We start from the raw sequence: 23,612 nt of genomic DNA, 5'->3' as shown, positions 1-23,612 counted from the left end.
GAATGTAATTAAACCAGTTTGGGCATAAATAAACTATATAAAAAGAAAAAGCTCATTCTAAATATTCATCTGTGTATCAAATAGAGCAGTTCCAAAACATATCTAATATCTTTAGGGCTTGATCCTATTCCTGCTGAAGTAATTGGGATCCTTTCCATTTACTTGTTGAGAGTTTTATCTATATCTTCTGGGAATATAAATGTTTTCTTATCAGAATAACTGTACTTACAAAGAAAGTTTCCTTTGGTTAAATGATTTGATATAAATGTTAGTCCTGGAGAATGCTAATTTTACCTCTGTTGAGCTGCATTGGCTTCCTTTGGGATCACATTTTGGGTACGTAGATTTTAATAAATAGACAGGAAGGAAAAAGAATACCAGATTTCTTTCTAGATAGCATAAGTGAACTATCTTATTCCTAGAAGATGAGTGTATTTAACTCAGTTGTTCAATTATCTGCCTCAGCATCCTGTTTTTCAAACGGTCCCATAGCTTAAATGTGTAGTAGATTTGATATATCCATTTCTGAATATTCGCTTAGACTTTAAATTTATCCAGTAAGAGAGTTCAGACTGCTCAAAATAGTAAAGGAACTTAACCTTTGAGAACAAATAGAAATACAAAAATTACACTGTATTTTCGGAGAAATGGCTAACAATCATCAGATGCCCTTGGCTTAAAATCTTGAGCTAGTCCAGATACTATGGAAGCAACCATTAAAATCAGGTCGTATCTGAAGTACAGGGGAAAGAAAATTGAGTAATCAAAACATTGTTCGTTATTGAAAATTTTATATATTTTGCAAAACTATCATATCTGTCCACGAAGATGACTTTTTCTATAATATCAGACATAAGTGAATGAGCTCCAGGTTTTGTAGTTTTAATTTTTTTTACCAGTATTTCATAGAAACAAAGTGATCTTGTGTCCTGGCCCAAAATTCGTTCCTGACATAGTAACTCAGTTTAATCGGAAACATTGTATTTTTCTCTGTTTTCAGTTTTCTTTCCAAAATGTCATCATCTATCTGGGGACGCTAGATCAAATAAGTTCCTGAATATCTAGTTAAGACAAAAGTCTTCCAGAAGTCACCTATCAGTTGATATTTTGTGACCTGTGGTAAATAATCAATAGGGTTGTTTGTCTCAGCCACACATTTAAAATGGATTAGACATCGTATTAAAACTTCTTATAGGTATTCCTGGAAGATTAAAGGCTCTTTCCACATCCTTAAGGCAGCTTACATGGCCAACTTAGTTTTAGAACTCTGATTTTGTGGAATGACATTGAGGGTGGCAAGGGCTTTGGTCCCAAATGTTTGGTTCAGTGATGATGGTGCTTACCTGGCTACCAATAGATCCAGATTTCTCAAAAGTTTTGGACCAGCTGACTGAGTGCCAGCACCCCGACAGTGTGACTCAGTCACACCAATATCTTTGAAGTATTAGTTATAAGTAGGGCTTCATGTTTGTCACGGGGAGGTTGTGGAAGTCACGGATTCTGTGACTTCCTGCAACCTTCCTGACTTCTGCAGTGGCTGGTGTGGCTGACCCCAGAACCGCCCAAAGCAGCTGGCCCTGGGAATCGCCCAAGCGGTGGCTGGTGCAGCTGGCCGCCTGAGTAGCAGTCCCGGGACAGGTGGAGCAGCGGCGGGGCCCCTGGGGCTCTCCCCCTCCCAGCTGGTGCTGTGGGCCCCCGGGCTCACCACCTCTCCCCAAGATTAAATCAGGGATATTTATAGTATAAGTCATGGACAGATCATAGGCCATGATTTTTTGTTTCTTGCCCGTCACCTGTCCATGACTTTTGCTAAAAAATACCTGTGATTAAATCGTAGCCTTAGTTACAAGTAACTTTTCTTTTAGTGTGTTGGGACTGAATTGCAAGGAACGACACCTTTATAACATCTTATGTACAAGAACCTGACTGAATGGATTCGGTGGTGTGATATGGAGCCCTATAAAAATAAATTTCTCTTTTGTTATCCATTCACTCTGTGTTTTGAGATTGAGGAGAATATGTCTCTGCACAGGGAACCCAGCCTGGAGGAGGTAATTTTGCTGAGGAACCTCAAAGTCTGCTTTTTCTTATATTGATTCCTAACTTGCTTGTGAGTAATTTTATTAGTTTGAGAGTATGTATTCTGTCATGTTGTCTGGAGTTGCTCACAACTGTGAGTGCCTACCTTAAGGCAGACTGTCATAAAACAAGGGCAGACATCCCTAACTAGTGGTTTATTTAGATTTTACCACAACAGTAACAAATATGAACTCCTGGATCCAGAGCCATAACTAGCTATTTTTGCGCCTGAGGCAAGAATATAAAATTGCCCCCCCCACCCCCACCCAGCGCTGCCTGGCCCCCCTGAAACACACATACACACACCCAGCACCGCCTGGCCAGCAGAAACAATCCCCTCCCCCTACCAGCGCCACCCGCCCCGTGGAAACAAACCCTCCTTCCCCAGCGCCGCCCCGCCCGCCCGAAACAGCTGTGGGTCGAAAAGGAAGGTTTGGGGTTGGGGGGGGAAGAAACAACATGCATAGAGTGACCAGATCACAGCAGTAAAATAGCACATAAAAAGATTATGTAGAAAGCAATAGGCCCCCTCCTCCCCGCTCGGCCCCACCATCACACCCCTCTTCAACCCCTAGCCCCCCGCTGGCTTTCTGCGTCCCTCCTAGTCAGTCCCCCACCCACTACTTGCCTCCTTTCACCTTCACCCTCCCCTGCCAGAAACCCCCATGCCAGCCCCACACCCCCTGTCTCCAGCCAGCCCCTGCTGCACCCCCTGCCCAAAGCCAGGTAGCCCCACACCCCCTGCCTTGCCTCCAGCCAACCCCACACCCTCTGTCTCCAGCAACCCCTGCCGCACCCCCCTGCCCTGCCTCCAGCCAGCCCCTGCCGCACCCCCCTGCCCTTTCTCCAGCCAGCCCCTGCCGCACCCCCCTGCTGGAAGCCAGCCCCACATCCCCTGTTTCCAGCCAGGCCCTGCCGCACCCCTCTGCCCAAAGCCAGCCAGCCCCGCACTCCCCTGTCTCCAGCCAGCCCCTGCCACACACCCCTGCCCGAAGCCAGCTGGCCCCACACCCCGTCTCCAGCCAGGCCCTGCCTCAACCTCCTGCCCGAAGTCAGCCAGCCCCACACCCTGTCAGGTTATTCATTTATTTTCATTAAATATGTAGACTAAATAATGAAATTAATAAATTTTCAAGCCGAACGTGAATTAATTCTAGTGAACAACGCCATACTATGCAGTATTCATTTCTGAAAGTTTATAATAAGTGATGCTCTGGGAGAAGGGGTAGGGGTGGGGAGCGCAAGGTGGAAGTTTCGCCTAGGGTGCAATATCCTTGCACCGGCCCTGTGCACACAGGGTGGGGTGCAGGATGGGTGGAGGAGTGCAGGCTCTGGGAGGGAGTGTGGAGGGCTGGGTGCAGGCTCTGGGACAGAGTTTAGGGGCCAGAGAGGGGGTGGTGAATGCTAGGGGGGGAGGGAACTGCCATCACATGTGGCTTCTTTCCTCCCCTGCTGCCCCTTGCCATAACCTCACTGGGAGTGGGGGATGGGGCTGCCCCTTGCTCAGTTTACAGGAGTGGTGGCTGCAGGGGGGGGAGGGAGGAGGCAGATCACAGGGTCAAACACTCACTGGAAGCCCCAGCAGCTGCTCAGGTGAGTGAGGCCCGCTGCCGATGATCCTGTCTCCCATTGGAAGCCCCCTTGGCATCTCCTCCAGGTTGGTGCCGGGGGAGCGGAGGGCTGTGAAGCATGTGTGTGCCTCCCTCCTCCCACTCCCCCTCGTGAAGTGCTATTGCTGGCTGCTCGCCCTCAGCCCTCTGCCGGCCAGCGTCTGTTGTTACCATAGAGGCAGCAGCAGCTGGGAGAGCCGCAGCTTTTCTTCCGGCAGGGAAGGCTTTTTCTGCGCCCTTCGGCTTTCTGTGCCCGAGGCAAATGCCTCACTTGCCTCGCCCTCGTTACGGGACTGCCTGGCTCGCTATACCAGTCCTACCATGGAGTCACAGACAGTCACCTTAGACTCTCTAGCCTATTTTGCGCTAATAGTCACTTAAAGCAAAAATCACACATCAGGTTTCTCTCAATCCCAAGAGACCAGTCACTTACCCCAGAGCAGTTGGTACTCTGGATCTTACACCAAAGACAATGCTGGCAGCCAATTCTATAATAAACTAACTAAGGGTTTATTAGCTAAGAAAGAAGAATGAGAGTTACTGAGAGATTAAAGCAGGTAAAATATGTGCACAGGTGAGTCACAGTTTGTAACTTCAAATGGTGGCAGAGATGTAATAAACTGCCAGTTCCCCAAAAGTCTTTCAAGGTACCCAGATTGTCTTTTGAATCTCCAGTTTGCATCTGGCACACTTCCCTGTAAAAGTCCAAGCAGTTCGGAGATGAAGGATCTTTCCTGGAATCCATTTTTATATTTTATTCTGTCAGAAGACAAGCTGATAGGGTCTCTATTCACATGGGCTTTTCCTTTGATGACAATGGGTGAGGAATGCACTTTGAATCTCTGACCTCAGTCATCACCACAGTGGCCATTTGCTTTGGAATTAGCAACTTTTCTGATAGTCCTTCATTAGCATTCCCCAAGGCTTCTTTGATGTCTGAGTTATTTAATTACAGGGGTATACATAATCTAAATATTTGCTATTACATTATAACAGGAACAGATAAGTGAAAACAATGCATGTAACATCCCATTAGTTTTATGAAGTTTAAACACCCAAAACACTAATTGCTTTGATCTATACTAATACACAAGAGAGAATAGTCTCTGACATGACCTGGTCTGCAAGCATCACATATTCACCTTTTGCTACCTTTTCTGTTTCTGTTAATCTTCCCATACCTTATATTAATGGGGAGGAATATAAAAATTGGAACTTACTGTGTTCCATTAGTGTGTCTCCTCTTCTCTTAACTCCATCCTCAAAACCATCTGAGACTCCTTATTAATTTTTCAGTGAAACATTACCATACTTTGCCAGTAAATCAACTTTGATCTGAAATCCCAAAGTGGGCTGCTTTGAGGATTGAGCAGGTAATTTGACTTCCATACACATTAAACACTTGAACCTCTATTAACTGTGCCAACAAATGTACATAGTCAGTGCCTAATTGATTTTATTTTTAATGCTTCTGCTAAGAACTTTACTTGGGTCTCTAGCTCATTTCACATTGGCCAGCAAACATCTCCCAGGTGGGAATGATTTTTTCAGTCTCTAGGCTAGGATTGATTTGAACTAGCACTAACTAAAGTGAAAGAGCGCAGTTATCAACCTGACGAGCCTTACTGTACTCTTAGGCCATCAGTATAGAATTGGGGCTGATTATCTTCTCTGATTTAAATAACATAAGAGGCAGAAAAGCATTTCTAAAAGTATCTACTGAGGGAAATTAAAGAAGTAGACAAAATATGAAAGTATCTATTAGCACGCACATAGTTCATAGAATACCATGACTAGCTTACTTGTTCCTAATATATATGTATAGTTAAATTAGGCCTCTTACATTTTTCTGTGAGGTCATAGTCATTAGTTGATGTAATATCATTAAAGGGGAGAATGTCTTTTGTGTGCAGGAAATTGATTTAATTAGATCAGGCACTGTTCCCCGAAGACTTGATTCAAAGCCCAGTGAAATCAGTGGAAAGATTCCTCTTGACATCAGTGGGTTTTAGATCAGGCCTGTTTTAAACGTCCACTTGTCTAGAAATGTAATTAAATCTCAAAATTCCAGCTACTTGATTTGTGAAGGCATATATGAACCATGATGCTATTGTTCTCCTATTTCTGAAAAACCTTAAACATTTGGAGATTACTCTCAAGAGACTATCATCAGTTGGAATACTTCGTCTCTCTGATTTTCTAGTTTCTCTTCCAGAGATGTCTCCCATTCATTCAGTTCACAAAGGGGATAATTTCCTACACAGCAGTGGAATTCATCAGCTACGATTACCAATACATTCAAGAGACATTAAGGAATAATGATCTCTCTTATTTTCTCTTTCTCTCTCTCATGCGTTCAGCAGTTGCATCAGAAACATCATTATTTTCTGTGGAGAACTGAAAAGCACAACAGAGCTTTTGTTATGATCTGAGCAGTACTGCTTAAACACTGAATATTTACAAATCCTGGTGTTTGTACCACCCAAAAGTACACAATTTCATTAACCTCCCCCACTCCCCGTGATTCGGTGCCCCACTCATTGCTATGCTGGTACCTCCTTCTGGCTGCTCTTGGGGTTAGCTCACGAGATCGATGCCCCTTCCCGGGATTGCACAGTGTCACTCTGTCTTTCCCTCTGGTCTGTAGCCCCGCTCTCGCTCCAGGAATTGCAGTATGCTTTTTGTGACTCGGTCCTCTGGCTAAGTCACTCAGCATTACCCCCTTCCAGAGTATAGGCTTTCAGAGTCTCTGTCAGTCCTGCAGTGATCCAGGCAGTTCACTGTCCTGCTGGTGTCACTTTCCCAGTGACAGGAAGGGGAATCCAGGCCCACTCTCTACGCCAGGTTTCCAGCCCAGGAACCCTACAACATGCAGCCAAGGTCTTCAGTTGCCAACCTTGCTGCTTATATGCTGGGCTGCTTCCTATCCCCCAGGAAGTCAGCCTCTCTACTGCCTCCTCTCAGGGAGCAAATGTGGGCTAGTTGTCTCTGTAGCCACCAAACACACCCCCTTCTCCCAGAAAGTGACTGCAGACTACTTTCCTGCTCTCAGCTCCCCGGCTTTATGGAAGCCCCATCTGTACCCGCACAGTTGAGCTTCCCCTAATTAGGGCTTTCCTCTCAGATTTCAGCCTAATAGGTTATTTGGCCATCTGGCCTCCATTAATCCCTTCTGGGCGAGCATGGGGTGAACACCCCAATCATACCTCCTAATTCCGTATGAATGTTTATTTATAACTCACTTGCCTTTTGCTTTCTAAATAACCTTTTTTTGTGCTATGAAGCATTGAAATACATCCCACTAATCACGGCAAAGGAGACACCAATATTTAAAATCCCTTTTTCCTAGTACTGGTGTTACCTGGTGCTTAAGATCTGCAAATTAGCACCCCAGTGCTTCAAACGTGAACAGGAATAACTTTGCATGTGTGGGTGGTGTCATTGACTACTCTCATGAGTGAAGTTACCCCTGTGCAAGTCTGCAGGATTAGCGCCTGGGGCAACAGAAAAAGGTGCTGTGAAAAATGCAAACAGAGAAACAAAGCATTTTGAATTCTATTACAGCAGTAGTTTTGGGGGTGAGGTAGTGGTAAAGTAAATAAATTTTGATATGAAACTGGCACTATTCTAATAATGTGATCCTTATTTAAGGAGAAGAATAATTTTGAATCATATAATCACAGTAGGACCCATTTATACCACTTTAGTAGTGAAAAGAAACATTAAAATTGGCACCCATTTGTGTTCATTGGTATGTTTGATGACTATTAGGGAAGGTGTAAGATATTTCAGACATTTTTCATTTTGTCCTGTTTAATTACAAAGATTTACTGTGTAACTTAAAGGTGCTAAAACTGAGTCTTAAATATTTTCAGCTTCTAAAACTTCAGTGAGGAAAATTGTATCTTTTGCCAAGAGAATGATTGCTCAGGAAATAATGTTTTATGCTTCTCATCTGTTTCATGCAACAGATGGAGTGTGCATAAGAAAAGAAATGATTTAGTAAGTTGTATGTTAGTGATGTACGTAATCTTGGCTGTCAGGTCAAAAGATTTAATTCTTCTCAGAAATGCAAACCCTTTTAGGAATAGGAAGTGGTACTGCTCTTTCCTCCCTTTTCCACTATCCTGCAAATGTCTCTTGAGATCTGTCTTTCTTTATTTTATCTAATTAGTAGTTTAAACCTAGATTTATGGAGAATTGGTATGAATCCTTTGATTGTAATCCAGTTCTGTAGTTGTTAGGAAGCAAGTTAATATTTATCCGGATCTTCAGTTTCTAGCCTTCGAGCTATACAGTTAGGTCTGTTAGTTAAATGGTCAAGCTAGTTCTTTGGTTTTGTTTGTAAGATGATTTCTTCATCAGTGTGTGGTCCTGCAGTGTATTTGTGTGTGTGGGTTGACCAGATGTTTAGAATGAAATGCATAATATTGGTAACTGCTATAGACAAAACCTTTGGACTATGCATAGGCATGGGCAGGATCAGGGCTTCCCATCTTAAGAAGCCTAAGCTATCTGCTACCTTTGAATATGAAGTGGATAGCAAAGTTTCAGTATTTCCTTTTGAGTAAATATGCTCTAGATTTTTTCTTGAAGAAATCTGGTCTGATCCAGATTTGGAGTGCTATTTAACAAAAAAATCTGTTGCTTGAGAGTTAAGAATCTAAGGTTTGGAAATGAGACATGTCTTTTTTTAGTTACCACAGTGCATTTTTAAAATCAAGACATCATGTTCCCAGTTATGGAGTGTCATGGACCACAAGGTGAGCTCTACCTTGTATCTCTCTTCAGTGCATCCCTCCTACTGATAGGCCCTGGGCCTCTACCTCACTTTAGGGAGTGTCCCAAAATTCTGCCATTCTTAGACTGAACCACTAGGCTTCAGAACCCTTCTTTCTCGCTGTGGCTACTTTAGCAGGGCCAATTTGAATTGGGAGCTTTGTGACCAGAAAATATATCAGTGACACATTGCAGCCTTTTAAAAACAAAGTATTGTTTAATAGTCAACAGGAACGAACTAGTCAGAGTCTTGTATTAAGATTATGAATAAGGCCTACACACGTGAATATTACCTAAACTTTATTCTTTCCTTACAAGTTTTGGGTAAGTTCCACTGAGCCTCGACACCCGTGCTCCTGGCCTTGGAGAGACAGACAGCCACTGCAGCATTCTCTCAGGCCTGGTCTACACTTACAATTTAGATTAACCTAGCTATGTTTCTGAATGCCATAGTTAAGCCAACCTAACTCCTGGTGTAGACACAACTAAGTCAATGGAAGAATTACCATCAATCAGGGAAGTGGATTGCTTGAATTGATGGGAAACCCCTTTTTGTCAATGTAGGAAGCACCTGCACTGCGGTGCTATAGCGGCATAGCTACACCACTTGTAGTATAGACGTAGTATAGATATAGCCTCAGTGCCTCTCTGTCAGATACTCCCTTCCAGCCAGTGCTGCCTGCTCACCCTCCTAACTTCCTGGGCTGGAGTCTTTAAGAGTTTAGTGCCCTTTGATGTTAGGCATGGGGCTAGGAAAAATAAAACTGCAAGCCTTGCAGGAGGGCATTTTCCAATAATAATGGCCCCATAGTTCTCTTGAGTACCCTTGGTAATCTCCTGGGAAGTTTTGTCTCCTGCTTGTTTTTCCCAACAGCTTCCTTTGATTTAACTGTGTGCAGTCATATAGAATAATATCAAGCTGGTAAACTAAGGCATATAATTTTCATAGAAATACAGAAATCTCCACATTTTCCACAAGGGAGGGTGTAAAGAATGTGTTTAGAAGATGTAGAACATTTTTGAGGCAAAATATTGTAATTGTAGAAAAAACTTATTGCAATTTCCTGATTTATAGTTTAGGATGACATGTTTAAAAGGTCTTTAGTATTAAAGGAGTAAACAGGTAAGTAGAAGTATCTGCTTATTTTTCTGAATGTACTTCTTTCTTTATTTTATTTTTTTTGAAAGGTGGCTATCATCCAGTGAAAATTGGAGATCTTTTCAATGGCCGGTATCATGTAATTAGAAAGCTAGGATGGGGACACTTCTCTACAGTTTGGCTATGCTGGGATATGCAGTAAGAGATCTACATATATATATACATTTATATATATATATATATATATTTACCTTTAAACTTTTTTTTCCCATTTCTAATCAAGTAAAAGCTGATTTGTTATATGTGCAGTAACTTTTGTTCTAGATACAGGCTGAAGCTATCCATGTGTTTCGTTGTGTCTTTGTTGTTGTTTGGTAAACAAGTGTATATAGAGATGTCCACAGTGTTTTTCGCCTTTTGGTTAAGGATGTATTTTATAAAACTTGTCAGAAGTTGAAGTCTAAGTTTTATTTTGCTTAACAAATTGTCAGTGCTTATTGAATTCACATGTTTTCTTGAGCTGGAGAGCAAGCTAATGTTTTATTCCTCCTGTATCCTTAATAGTAAACCTATTAAATGGTAGAATAGAGTTGAAATTCCTCTCTTAAAGCCATTACCATTTAAAATATTAATAGTTCTGTGATTTCAATATTGTAGAAACAATGCATAAAATATAGTTCTAAAGGTATCGTTATTCTCTGTCAGAATGCACTAAATTATGTTAAATATTTTTACTACTATATTATTGAGAATTTAGGTGTTTCCCCTTAATTTTAAGATAAAATTACCAAAATTTTCCAGATATAATCCTCTGAAGTATGCTTCGTAACATCTTTCAGCTCTGGTCATTTGTTGAATAAGTTTTTATTATTTTCAAGGGGGAAGAGGTTTGTTGCAATGAAAGTTGTGAAAAGTGCCCAGCATTATACAGAGACAGCCTTGGATGAAATTAAGTTGCTCAGATGTGTGAGTATTATACTGAGTCCTCAGTACTAATAATGGTAAATTATGTATAGGTGCAATGGAAGTAAATGCATTTGAACATCATCATTTTTCCTAAATCTGTTTTCTAAATATATGCCATTACTTCGTTGTTATTATTTGTAAGGCTCTATAATCTTGTTTAAATTTTTAGAAAAAAATGTATTACCCTTCTAAAAAGATGAAATATTTCCAATATCTTCTTTCTTTGCTTAGGTTCGTGAAAGTGATCCTAATGATCCAAACAAAGACATGGTTGTACAGTTAATTGATGACTTCAAAATTTCTGGGATGAATGGAATACGTATCCTTTTTTGGCTATTCTTCCTACATTAAGATTAAAATGAAGGGGATAAATGAGTATTTAGTTTTTATATATTAATCTCTTAGTGTATGCAGAGTGAAGTAATTTTTCAAAATAATCTGCTTTCTTTAATTTTTTTAATGTAAAATTTAAGACCATCACAGTGACATTTAGTCATGCACTGTATTACAATGTGTAATTCGCTTTCCCTAGTGAAAATAACTTAATAATTCTGAATATAATGAAGAATAAAAGATAGATAAACATTTTAAATTTGTTCCTTGATGAACAGACTTGCCCACTAGATCATCAGAAGACAGGGATCTTTTTAAAAAATTGAAATTTTATTTACAGTGAACATTGTTTATGGTTTATCTAACCTTTCCAAATAACATAGTTAAGGCACATGTTGTGCATTAGTTAGTGTACTGTGCTTCATTATTATTATTATTATAAATACGGCAGTACATTGAATTAGTGTAGGTAGAAAAATATTTTTTCTAAAAACAAACAAGCAAGTTATGTTGAAACATTATTAGATTAGATTCCAATGCGTGTTACTGTAATAATAAATATATAGAGAGAAACTTAAAAAAGAAGGGGTAGTCACTCATTTTAGATAAGGAAGATTCATCAACTAATCAGTTATTTTGTTTCTATCCTTTAAATTGTTTATTAATATAAAATGTAGTTATGTGATCGGCTGGAGTGTTCTTTAATTCCTGTAACTGTCTAGAGGATGGATTCTGAGTGACAAATAAAAAATACTTGGTAACTGAATCTTTATGATACTTTCTAGAATTATAATCTGTAACAATTCTGCTGAAAAGCCATATAGTAAAATATAGTAAGGATAGGAAATAATAAATGTGGAAGACTGGATAGATTAGAGGATTGGTAATAGAGTCTGGAGCCTTTTACCTCTAAATCATTGGTTGAAATCCAGCCCAGAGCGGTAGTGAGTTTATGTTCCTCCTGTCTGATGGAGGCAAGTGGGGAGATCCCAAATTGGCTCCTGAAGAAAGTGTTATGTGTCTCCTACTGAGAGGTATAAGTACATGGAGTTTCTCCTGTTGCTTATGTGATCCTCTGATCGAGTTACTGACTAGACGTTAACCTCTTTTTTTGTTTTGTTTTGTTTGAGAAATGTTATTGAAAAAATATCTGCCAGCACACCTGGACTTGATAGATTTTTCTGATGTATTTCAATGAGGCACTAAAATGAAACAGTCCTCATTAATATGCTTGGTGATTCCCTGCTGCCGAGCTATCTTCGTTGATCATGTTAGTTCTTCTTCAAGTAGTGTCCCTGTGGGTGCTCCACTGCGCCTGGAATTGGTGATCTTTGGTAGCAGTGCCTGTTGGGCTGCGTATGCGCCTATATAGTGCGTGCGTTCCAACCACCCTCAGTTCCTTCTCAACCACCTTTGGTGTGGGACGGAATCTTGAGCAGAGCCCCCCCATACATCTGTAGCCTTCAGTAATAGTAGTGTTTCTGTTATAATTTTCTAGATATTAGGAATTTCCTTTATTTTTCTCTCTCCTCTGGAAAAAAAATATTGTTTTCCATTTGTCTTCCCTCCCTGTTATTCTTTACCTTACTGTAGGTTTCCTTTTTTTCTGCACCCTTCCCAAGTGGGAAGTCCTCCCTTTCTTGGGGTTATGCCCAGATCCCCTGGGTTCAAGAGGTGCCTGTCCTGCCATGAGGCCATCATTGTGAGCGATGGGCACTCACAGCGCATACGCTGTCTCAATGAGGAACACGTCACACAAAAGTGTACCCACTGTTTCAAATGTAAGGTTCATGCCTCTTCCCTGGAGACACAACACCACTCCCCTTCATCACTGAGGACTGCACCACCCTTTTCTAATGAGGAAGAAGAGGAGGAAGAAGAGTACTGCATTGCACTGTGCACTCCACCCTCATATCAAGGGCAGCTACACAGAGAATTATCTTCTTGTCCTCAGTACCCAGAGACCAGAAGCAATCCAGGTCTCTGGTACAGATCCCCGTGGATGCAACCCCACATGCCAGTTCCTCCACATTGGCCCTGTTGGGACCCAGGGGCTGTGTGCGTGTAGGGTGCACTTTCCCAAATCATCCGCGGAATAGAGACAGAGACAAATATGCTTTCTGTCTTCATCAGTGTCTAGACCGCCTAATACTGAGCCAGAAGCACTAGAGGAGCAGGAGGAAGAAATGGAGGAAGAGATTCTCCAACTTCTCCTCATCTTCCCTGATGAAGCCATAATGCCACCATTGCCAACATCGGAGGATGATTTTAAACAGTTCCAAGAACTGTTCTACAGGATTGCAGATTCTCTCCAGATCCTTCTGGAGGAAGTCAGAGAGCAACAGCACAAGTGGCTCAATATCTTACAGGCCTCTACATTGGCAAAGATTGCACTCTCAAGCAGTGATGCCTTCTTGGATCCCGCCAAGATGATCTGGTAGACCCCAGAGTCAATACCATCCACCTGCAAGAGAGCAGACAAGAAATACTATGTCCTTGGTAAGGTTGGGGAATTTCTCTTTTTCCATCCTACTCTGAATTCCCTGGATTGTTAATGCAATACAAGTGAAGTGGCAACAACACCACTTTAGGACAGCCCCCTATGACAGGGACTGAAAGAGGGAAGACATCTTTGGTTGTAAAGCATACTCTTCAGCTACACTCTAGTTCCATATTGCTAAATATGAGGCACTTCTGGCCAAATATAATCATATAAACTACTCCAAATTCCAGGAATTCTGTCAACACCTACCAGATGAGAAGAAGGAACAGTTCCAGGCACTAGTGACAGAAGGACAGCCTCTGGCCTATACGGTGCTACAAGCCTCTGGACTCTGTAGACACAGCTGCACAGCTCTCCAGGTTCCCCAGAGAGGTGCCGACAACTGTCGAGGATCTACCCTTTGAAGGCTCTAAACTCTTTGCAGAGTGCATAGATGAGTCGTTACATTCTTTAAAGGACTCTAAAGTGACACTCTGTTCATTCAGCATAATATGTAAACCACTGCCGAACAGAAGACAGGGTAGATACCAGCCTACCCCAAGGCTTCAATCTCCACATTTCACCCCTCTGCGGCAGTATGATATGCAATACAGATGACAGAGGCCTCCTCCTAAGCACAGCAGACACCAGCATAAGGGGCTATGCCTCACACTTCCACCTCCAAATAACAATTTTGAAGCTTTGGTCGAGGCCCCGAGATGCCTCTGGCTGATGCAGTTGCTGCAGCCATCTTTACTTGCCCATCAGTTTAGTGGCCACTTGGTTCCCTTCTACCCAGCATGGTGACAAATCACCTCAGTCAAAAGGGTCTTGGAAATCATCAACAAAGGATACTCCATTCTGTTCCTCTCTCCCATCCACCCATCCCCCCTCCCCATTCCCCTTCAGGGACCTTTCTATGAAAAGAAATAAACCACCTTCTGTGACTGGGAGCTGTAGAATTGGTCCCATTCCAACACAGAAGGAAAGGTTTTTAATCTCACTATTTTCTATTCCAAAATAAATCCAGCAGTTGGAGACATAAACTTGAGGAACCTCAACAAGTTCGTCAAGCTACAACATTTCAAGATGGTCACACTATCAACAGTTATCCTGGCACTGGAACAGGCCCACAATCTCCAAGATGCGTACTTCCATATCACCATACACCCTTCCCACAGGCAATTCCTCAGATTCATCTGGGGGTCCGACCATTACTACCCTTTGACTTTTCTACAGTGCCCAGAGTATTTTCCAAAGTCCTCGTGGTGGTGGTGCACCTATGCAAACAATGGATTGTAATATTCCCATACCTACATGACTGCCTCCTCAAATCTCCTGTCCAGAGTCAACAAGGTCAAAGCAATAAGAAAAACGATGGACCTTTTCTCAAATTTTGGCCTCAGATAAACATACAAAAGTTTATACTGATGCCAGTACAGCATCTAAAATTTATCTGGGGCCCAGCTAGGTGCTATATAAGCCACAGTCTTCCTTCCAACTCACAGATTTTCAGCAATAGGCAGTTTCATCTCCAACATGAGAACCAGCTTGCAGATCTTCTGCCAGGATGTGCCTACAGCTGTTTGGCCTATGGTAGCGGCCACATTCATGGTAAAACACGACAGATTACACATGTTCTGTCTCCAGGCATGGCTACAGACAGTGTATGTACACCACAGACACAGGCTAACCCTTCTCCAATTGATACCAGTCAAGATCAAGGACTCATGAGACTGGTGGACACAACCTCAAAATGCCTGCATGGGGGTCCTCTTTCTTCAGTCCACACCGTCCTTGATACTGACAACGGATGCCTCCCTTATCGGTTGAGGAACACATTTACAGACCTGTACTGTGCCGGGCAGGTGGTCTCCCTAGAATGTATGTTGCATGTCAGTCTCCTAGATGTATGTGCAGTTTGCAATGCATGCCAACAGTTTCGACCGTTGATCAGACAAAGGACCATAAGAGTAATGATGGACAACATCGCCTGCATGTTCTATGTCAACAGACAAAGGGGAGTGAGGTCAGAATCCGTGTGCTCAGAAGCACTAAAATTGTGAACTAGTGTATAATGTGACATCAACATCTCAGCCTCATACCTACTTGGACACTAGTACACCACAGCAGACTCACTGAGCAGGAGAGTCTCACAAGACCACAAGTGGGAGTTAGACACAAGAGTCCTGCAGCACATTATTCAACTGCTGGGAATTCCCAGGCATAGATCTCTTTGCCACATCCAAAAATGCCAAATGTCCACAATTCTGCTCAAGAGCAAGTCTGGGTCACTGGTCTCTGGGGGGACACCTTCCTCCTTACATATTATACAACCCTACTCTGTCTTTCCACTCTTCACTCTGTTCAAAGTGCTTCACAAGGTACAGGGTGGAACAAGCTAGTCATTCTCATAGTCCTAATGTGGCCATGACAGGTTTGGCATCCTTACCTCGTGTGTCTAGTGACTTGTCCACCAGTCACCTTAGAGTTGGCTTCACATCTCCTCTCTCAGGCCAAATCCTCCATCCCAATCTAGAACTCCATCTGAAGGCATGGCTCCTTCATGGTTCCAGGATTTGGAGATGACCTGTTGTAGAATAGGTAAAAGAGATTATTTTAAATAGCGGGTTTGATACAGCTCTCTATACTTATCTCTATAAATGGAAAAATTCCAGACTTGGTGCGACACCAAACATGTCTCCACAATAAAAACTCCTTTATTACTCATTCTAGACTACATTCTAGAACTTAAAAGATCAAGATTGTCCACAAGCACCATTCGCATACACCTACAATCACTGCATTCTACCTCAAGATAGAAGGTCATTCCATGTTTACCCGCCCACTAACAAAAAAATTTGTAACAGACCTTCAAAACCTGTACCCTCAAATATGAGACATCATCCCACCTTGGGATGCCAGCCTAGTTTTGCACTGTCTCACCAGTCCCCCGTTTGAGCCCTGGGCAACGTGCTTCTACATACACCTATCAAAGAAAACAGCATTTCTCATCACCATCACATCCCTGCAATGGGTAGGAGAAATAAGCGCTCTCATGGCATACCCACTACACACAATCTTTCACAAAGACAGGGTCATGTTACGACCATGCCCAAAATTCTTACCCAAGGTGCCATCTTCTTTCCATCTAAACCAGTGGTTGCCCATACTTCCTGTTTTGGCCCCCGTTAGCAGTAATGGAAACTGTCCATGCCCCCACTCCATTACTGCACGGCCAAGGCTTCTTCAGCAGGGGAGCTTGGGCGGACGGTGGAACTGTGGGCAGAACTGAGAATGTAGGAGGAGATTGTGCTAGAGGCAGAGCTAGCCTGGGGGCAGAGAGGGAATGAAGGTAGAACTGGACTGGGGGCAGAGTAGGGGGTGGAGTGGAGCTGTATATGGGGCCGGAGATGTTCTGGGGATGGAGCAGAACTGGGTTGGGGGCAGAGCGGGGCTTGGTAGTGCTCACTCCCCACCACCCCATGGGGGCTGGCTTGAGCCCTGCCATGTGACCCCCTGAATGTTCCTCTGTGCCTCCGTAAGGAGGTGCCCCACAGTTTGGTTTAGATCAGGGGTCCCCAATGTATGTACCTTCCTTCCTTCTTCTCAAAGCCACATGGCAACCAACATGAAGCCACACTACATTCCTTGGGTGTCAGAGGAGCATTAGCCTTTTATCTTGACAGAACTAAATCTTTCAATCAATCACCACGCTTATTCCTCTCTGTTACTGAAAGATCAAAGAGATCAACTATATCCAAACAATGTCTTTCCAAATGGATCTTGGAGTGCATCCATCTTTGCAACCAACAACGCAAACTGCAACCCCATCTAGAACTCAAACTCATTCCACTTGCTTGCTGTCCACCTCGATTGCCTTTATAAACATCATGCTGATTACTAACATTTGCAAAGTGGCCACCTGGATATCCACGGAGACTTTTAGCCAACAATATGTATTACTCAGAGCGCGGCATCAAATGCCCTGCTAGGATGTGCTGTCCTATCATCTTTGGTAGACGTCATTCTGAAGCCCCAGCCTTCCATCTAAGAGCATTGCTCGCCAGTCACCTAAAGTTGAGCACCCATAGGGAAACTACTTGAAGAAGAGAAGGTTACTCACCCTGTGCAGTAATTGAGGTTCTTCAAGATGCTTATCCTTGTGGGTGCTCCACTACCCGTCCTCTTTTCATTTGCTTTGGAGTTCAAACGTGGATTCTGTTGTAGAGAAGGAAGTGAGGGCGGTTGGAGCACACAGCGCTATATAGATGCCTTTCACAACACAAGATGGGGGAAAGGACATGTGTGGAAGATCTCCAATCCCACGCACAGGGGGTCACACCTACAGTAAAGCACCCATAGGCGCACACATCTCAAAGAATCTTTGTTACTGCACAGGGTGAGTAATCTTCTCATCTTTCAGCAGTCTCAGATGTCATTGACCTTCTGTTGTTCTTGTCGTGTATATTACCATAGCGCCTAAGAACTATAGTCATGGATCAGGACCCCGTTGTGCTCAGTTCTGAACAAACACAGAACAAAGAAACAGTGTCTGTCCCTGAGAACTTACAGTTTAAGTAGGTGTTGATGATGAGGCTGGCATGCGTCAGATGGATCTGCTCTTGATTTTCTGTATTTGTTCTTGAGGAGAAGATTCAGAAAGTGGCTGTGAACACATCTGTCTTTACCTAAAATCTTCCCTAGAGAGAGGTGTATGTACAGATTTCATCCCATCCCACTTGCTTTTCACGTTGCATGCTGAGGCAGTCACAGGGAGACGGAGGATGTAGTAACAGTATGCTAGTTAGGTACCTCTTGCCTCCTTTCCTGTTGACCCATTTTGAACGATTTCTTGACTGTTGGACTGTCCAGCCAGCATTGTTTGGATGATAGAGAGAGAGTTAAAACTCAGACCAGGTAAGATAGAGGTGGTATGTGTGGGTTGGGGAAGCACCATGAAGTGTTTAATAGTGGCTTATGCATGCTTATTCAGGAAGTAACTATGGAATTGTGGGTGTCACCATTGACTCTTTCTTAGCATTGGTCAAGAGTGGCTTTTACATCTGGAAATACTGCCTATTTCTGTAAGGTCACATGCTACTTGTCAGTTATCCATTTCTTTGTCCATCCAGGCTAAAGTATGGTAACATGCTCCTAATGAGCTTGTACTTCAAATTGATTTGGAGGCTTCAGCAGTTGCACAATCTATTCTGTTTGATAGGAGTGAGCGGGGTACTTATCTTCCCACTGTATTCTGTGCTAGATTCTGAGATGTCAAAGCAGTACCTAAGCAATCACTTCCTGGCTCTGTGTCCTTTCCTGGGAGTTACAATGGGCTATGCAAGTTTACTATGAGCCAAACTCTACTTCAGTTTGGCTCAGGACTTCTTTGTGGAAGTGTCTTTGGGTGTGGAACTTTTATATGGAGTTGGTATGCAGGAGTTCCTTTTTAACTGGCTTAAGGGCATTATTTTGGCAGGCTGCCTTTTTGTCCCTTCCTTTGTTTCTGGATATTTATATTTTCTAACCTATTTCATTCTTATTATGTGTATTGGGAATTTATCTTGTTTGTCCTGCTGTTGTGTCTTGACATAAGATTGCAATCTCTTTAAGACAGAAACTGTCATTTTGCTTGAATGTCTGCACAGTGCTTAAAACAGTGGGCTCTGGTCACTGATTAGAGCTTCAGATGCTATTGTAATAAAAATAAATTATCATAACATTATGTATTGGCTTTATTGCATGGTGCATAGATGCCTATTTAGAAGTACCTTTATAAAGCAATTAAATAAACAATAGTATGACTGAAGCATAAGACACTTTGGCTTTAGCTTGCAATTGCTATTGTTGGCTTTCAAGAGGATGGTAAAGTGCTGCCTAGAGCTGACAACTGTACTATGTGCAGGTTCATTTAAATTATCTTTAATAAGAGTCTTTGACTTACTTATTGTTCTCGTTGCTCAGATTAAATTTTTAAATAAGTTTTGCCTTAACAGAAAATAGAAAGACAAATTGATTTAAAAGATGAGTATGAGTATTTCCTTTGTTTACTGTGTAGGAAAGGATTTTCCCAATGTTTTTTACACTATTAATAATTTTCAGGTATATGTAAATTTATTTTATAGATGAAAAGCTCTTTTTAATGTGTTAAATATCATTAATCATACTAATTTTATACTATGTCCAGACTTGGCATGGTATGTTTGGTTCCTCTCCCCCACAAAACAAACAAACAACAAAAACACTTTGAGCTGACAAAGCCAGAGTACTACTTACAGTGTACCTTTCACAAAAGCTAACTGTTAGTCTGAAGTCATTGAAACACTACATTAAAATAAAGAACATTCACTTTCAGTGAAAATGGAGTGGTAAGATTCTTGCACTGTCACTAGAGGCTTTTGCTTATTTTTGTGCAGTCACGAGAGGTTTTTAGTAGGGCTGTCGATTAATTGCAGATAACTCACGTGATTAACTAAAAAAAATTAACCGCGTTAAAAAAATTAATCACGATTAATTGCACCGTTAAACAATAGGATACCAATTGAAATGTATTAAGTATTTGTGGATGTTTTTCTACATTTTCAAATATATTAATTTCTATTACAACACAGAATACAAAGTGTACAGTGCTCACTTTATATTATTATTTTTGATTACAAATATTTGCCCTGTAAAAATGATAAACAAAAGAAATAGTATTTTTCAATTCACCTCATACAGGTACTTTAGCGTAATCTCTTTACAGTGAGAAGGTAACTTACAAATGTAGATTTTTTTGTTATATCACTGCACTCAAAATTAAAACAATGTAAACCTTTAGAGCCTACAAGTCCACTCGGTCCTACTTCTTGTTCAACCAATCGCTAACCCAAAGAAGTTTGTTTACATTTACAGGAGATATTACTGCCTGCTTCTTATTTACAATGTCACCTGAAAGCGAGAACAGACGTTGGCATGGCACTTTTGTTGCTGGCGTTGCAAGATATTTACATGCGGATATGCTAAACTTTCGTATGCCGCTTCATGCTTTGGCCACCATTCCAGAGGACAGGCTTCCATGCTGATGATGCACTTTAAAAAAAATAATGCATTAATTAAACTTATGACTAAACTTCTTGGGGGAGAAATGTATGTCTCCTGCTCTGTTTTACCCACATTCTGCCATATATTTTGTGTTATAACAGTCTTGGATGATGACCCAGCATACGTTCATTTTAAGAACACTTTCACTGCAGATTTGACAAAACGCGAAGAAGGCACCAATGTGATATTTCTAAAAATAGCTGCAGCATTTGACCCAAGGTATAAGAATCTGAAGTGCCGTCCAGAATCTTAGAGGGATGAGGTGTGGAGAATGCTTTCTGAAATCTTAAAAGAGCAACACTGTGATGTGAAAACTACAAAACATGAACCAACAAAAAAGAAAATCAGCTGATAGCAACTGACTCAGATGATGAAAATGAACATGCATCTGTGTGCTCTGCTTTGGATCGTTATTGAGCAGAACCTGACATCAACATGGACGCATATCCTCTGGAATGGTGGTTGAAGCATGAAGGGACATATGAATCTTTAGCACATGTGGTACGTAAATATCTTGCAATGCCGGCTACAGTGGTGCCATGTGAATACCTATTTTCACTTTCAGATGATATTGTAAACAAGAAGTGGGCAGCATTATCTCCTGCAGATTTAACTGAACTTGTTTGTCTGAGTGATTGGCTGAAGTAAGACTGAGTGGACTTGTAGGCTCTAAAGTTTTACATTTTTTAATTTTTGAATGCAGGTTTTTTTGTACATAATTCTACATTGGTAAGTTCAATCTTCATGATAAAGAGATTGTACTACAGTACATGTATCAGGTGAATTGAAAAATATTATTTTTATTGCTTTGTACAGTGAAGTATTTGTAATCAAAAATAAATATAAAGTGAGCACTATATACTTTATAATTTGTGTTGTAATTGAAATCAATATATTTGAAAATGTAGAAAACATCAAAAAATATTTAAATAAATGGTATTCTATTATTGACAGCCCTAGTTTTTATTAATATTTAGTGAAGTCTTATCTCTAAAATATCTTAAACGTTGTCACTTCAAATATTTGCATTTAGAAGCGCTCATAATATTGTGTTTCACCGTTACGTAAGACATACAAGATAGTGACAATAGAATGAAACTGTTTCAAGAGAAGTAAATTTTATAAAAATTCACTGTGTGCCTTTATAAACTTTAAGAGTAATGTGTGTTAGAAAAGACATTTTGAGATAACTAGATATAAAGGTAACTATGTCCTAAGACATCCTTATTAGGAAACAGTACTGTATTCTTTTATAAATGGGAATCTGCGAGCAGTAGTTAACATATATTACATATAATTTTGATGAACATTATTTTTGATAAGGCATCAACTTCTCTCCATCCCTCCAAAAAATATTTTGGTGTGATTCCTATTGTATTTGATAATGCATATTTTCCTACTATTTATTCTTACTTTTAAAAATAAATAGCAGTAATAGTACCATGGACTCAGCATTGTTTAGTAGATTAAGCAAGCGTGGTGGTGAAAGACAAGAACTTTGGAGTTCTGATACTGACTCTGTTGTTGGCCCATTCTGTGGCCTTGGATGAGTCACTTAACATCTATAGCTAAATTTTTAATCTATAAAATTAAGGTAAAATATACTTATCTACTTCAAAGGAATATTTTGAAGATTAATTAATTATTGTTTATGAAGCATTTTGAAGAGGTAAAGTGATGTAAAAGAGCTAATATAATTATCTATGGCCCTGATCCAAAAACTAGCTTGATATAGCAGACCCCAGTGCCCATACGGACCCACATCAAAGTCAGTGTGCTTATGGCTCTGTATGTGTGGGGTGGGTTGGATTATCAGGGTCAATGTCATTAATGTGTCTGAATAAAATAATAGTTTTTCTAAGAGTTGTGATAAATGTTTATATAAAATGTGTTGCCAAAATTTGTTTGTTACTTCTGGGTAGTATTTTTGTTACTATACCTCTACCCCAATATAACGCGACCCGATATAACACAAATTTGGATATACCGCAGTAAAGCAGTGCTCCAGGGGGGTGGGGCTGTGCACTCCAGCGGATCAAAGCAAGTTTGATATAATGCGGTTTCACCTATAATGCGGTAAGATTTTTTGGCTCCCGAGGACAGCATTATATCGAGGTAGAGGTGTACTTATACATTTTAAAGTGGCTGAATTATGGTTTTTTTGGGTTGGTATTCTCAACCATAAGGCTGCATTAATATAGTTCTGTGCTTTGGATATTCCGAGAGAGTTTTAAGAAAAAAAGTGTTTCCTAAAGTGGTGGTTGGCAGAGAGACACATTTATTTTTATGTGATTGACACTGGTTAGGCCTCAGTTGGAGTACCGTGTCCAGTTTTGGTCAACAGTGTAAAGAAAGGATGTAGAGAAACTAGAGTGGATTCAGAGGCAAGTGACAAAGATGATCAAAGGAATGGAATGCAAGCGATATGGGCAAAGGCTGAAGGAACTGAGTGTGTTTAGTTTGGAAAAGAGGCGATTAAGGGGGGCCATGATAGCCTTCTTCAAATATTTGAAAGGCTACCATAAAAAAGATCGAGAAAAGTTCTCTTGTCATGGAGGACAGGACAAGAGGCAGTGGGTTCAAACTAGAACATAGCAGATTTAGATTAAATCTCAGGAAAAACTTCCTAATTATAAGAACCCTGGGACAATGGAGCAGACTGCCTAGGGAGGTTGTGGAAGCTCCTTCACTGGAGGTTTTCAAGAGGCAGCTGGATAGCCATCTGTCTTCGATGGTTTAGACACAACAAATCCTGCATCTTGGCAGGGGGTTAGAGCAGATTACCCTTGTGGTCCCTTCTAACCCTATGATTCTATGATTCTAAATAATTTAAAATACACTATAAATAAGGGATACATTTAGAAATTTTATTTTTACTGTTATACAGTGAAAATGAAAACAAAAAAGAATTTCCTTCATTTTCTTTTCTTAAACATAGCTACTAGTTAATCTTTTACTGGTAGAACATACCATTTCCAGTGGAATGGTGGTATTGTAGTTACTTTAAAGATAATTGACAAAAATTGCATCATTAACATTTTGATTATCTGGTTAATCATTTAGGGCCTGATTTTGCAGATATTTATGTTCATGTTAACTTTAAGCATTGGAGTAATCCCATTGAAATCAGACTACTCGTGCTTAATATTGAGCATAAAGTTATGTTTACAAGACTGAG

General features: G+C 41.0%; 1 protein-coding gene across 8 annotated transcripts in view; it reads left to right on the top strand.

Annotated features, from left to right (window-relative positions):
* Positions 1 to 23,612, top strand: part of SRPK2 (SRSF protein kinase 2) — a 330,809-nt gene that overhangs the window by 172,687 nt on the left and 134,510 nt on the right. For all 8 annotated transcript variants that reach the window (XM_050925633.1, XM_050925651.1, XM_050925644.1 and 5 more), the window contains 3 exons: positions 9,657 to 9,765; positions 10,446 to 10,533; positions 10,765 to 10,852. In XM_050925633.1, coding sequence (XP_050781590.1) covers positions 9,657 to 9,765; positions 10,446 to 10,533; positions 10,765 to 10,852 — 285 coding nt within the window. The remainder of the gene's footprint in view (positions 1 to 9,656; positions 9,766 to 10,445; positions 10,534 to 10,764; positions 10,853 to 23,612) is intronic.

The sequence above is a fragment of the Gopherus flavomarginatus genome, chromosome 1 (genome assembly GCF_025201925.1).
Source record: "Gopherus flavomarginatus isolate rGopFla2 chromosome 1, rGopFla2.mat.asm, whole genome shotgun sequence".
Lineage (NCBI taxonomy): Eukaryota > Metazoa > Chordata > Testudines > Testudinidae > Gopherus > Gopherus flavomarginatus.
The sequence above is the reverse complement of the archived record's forward strand: the minus strand, read 5'-3'. Positions and strand labels throughout refer to the sequence as shown.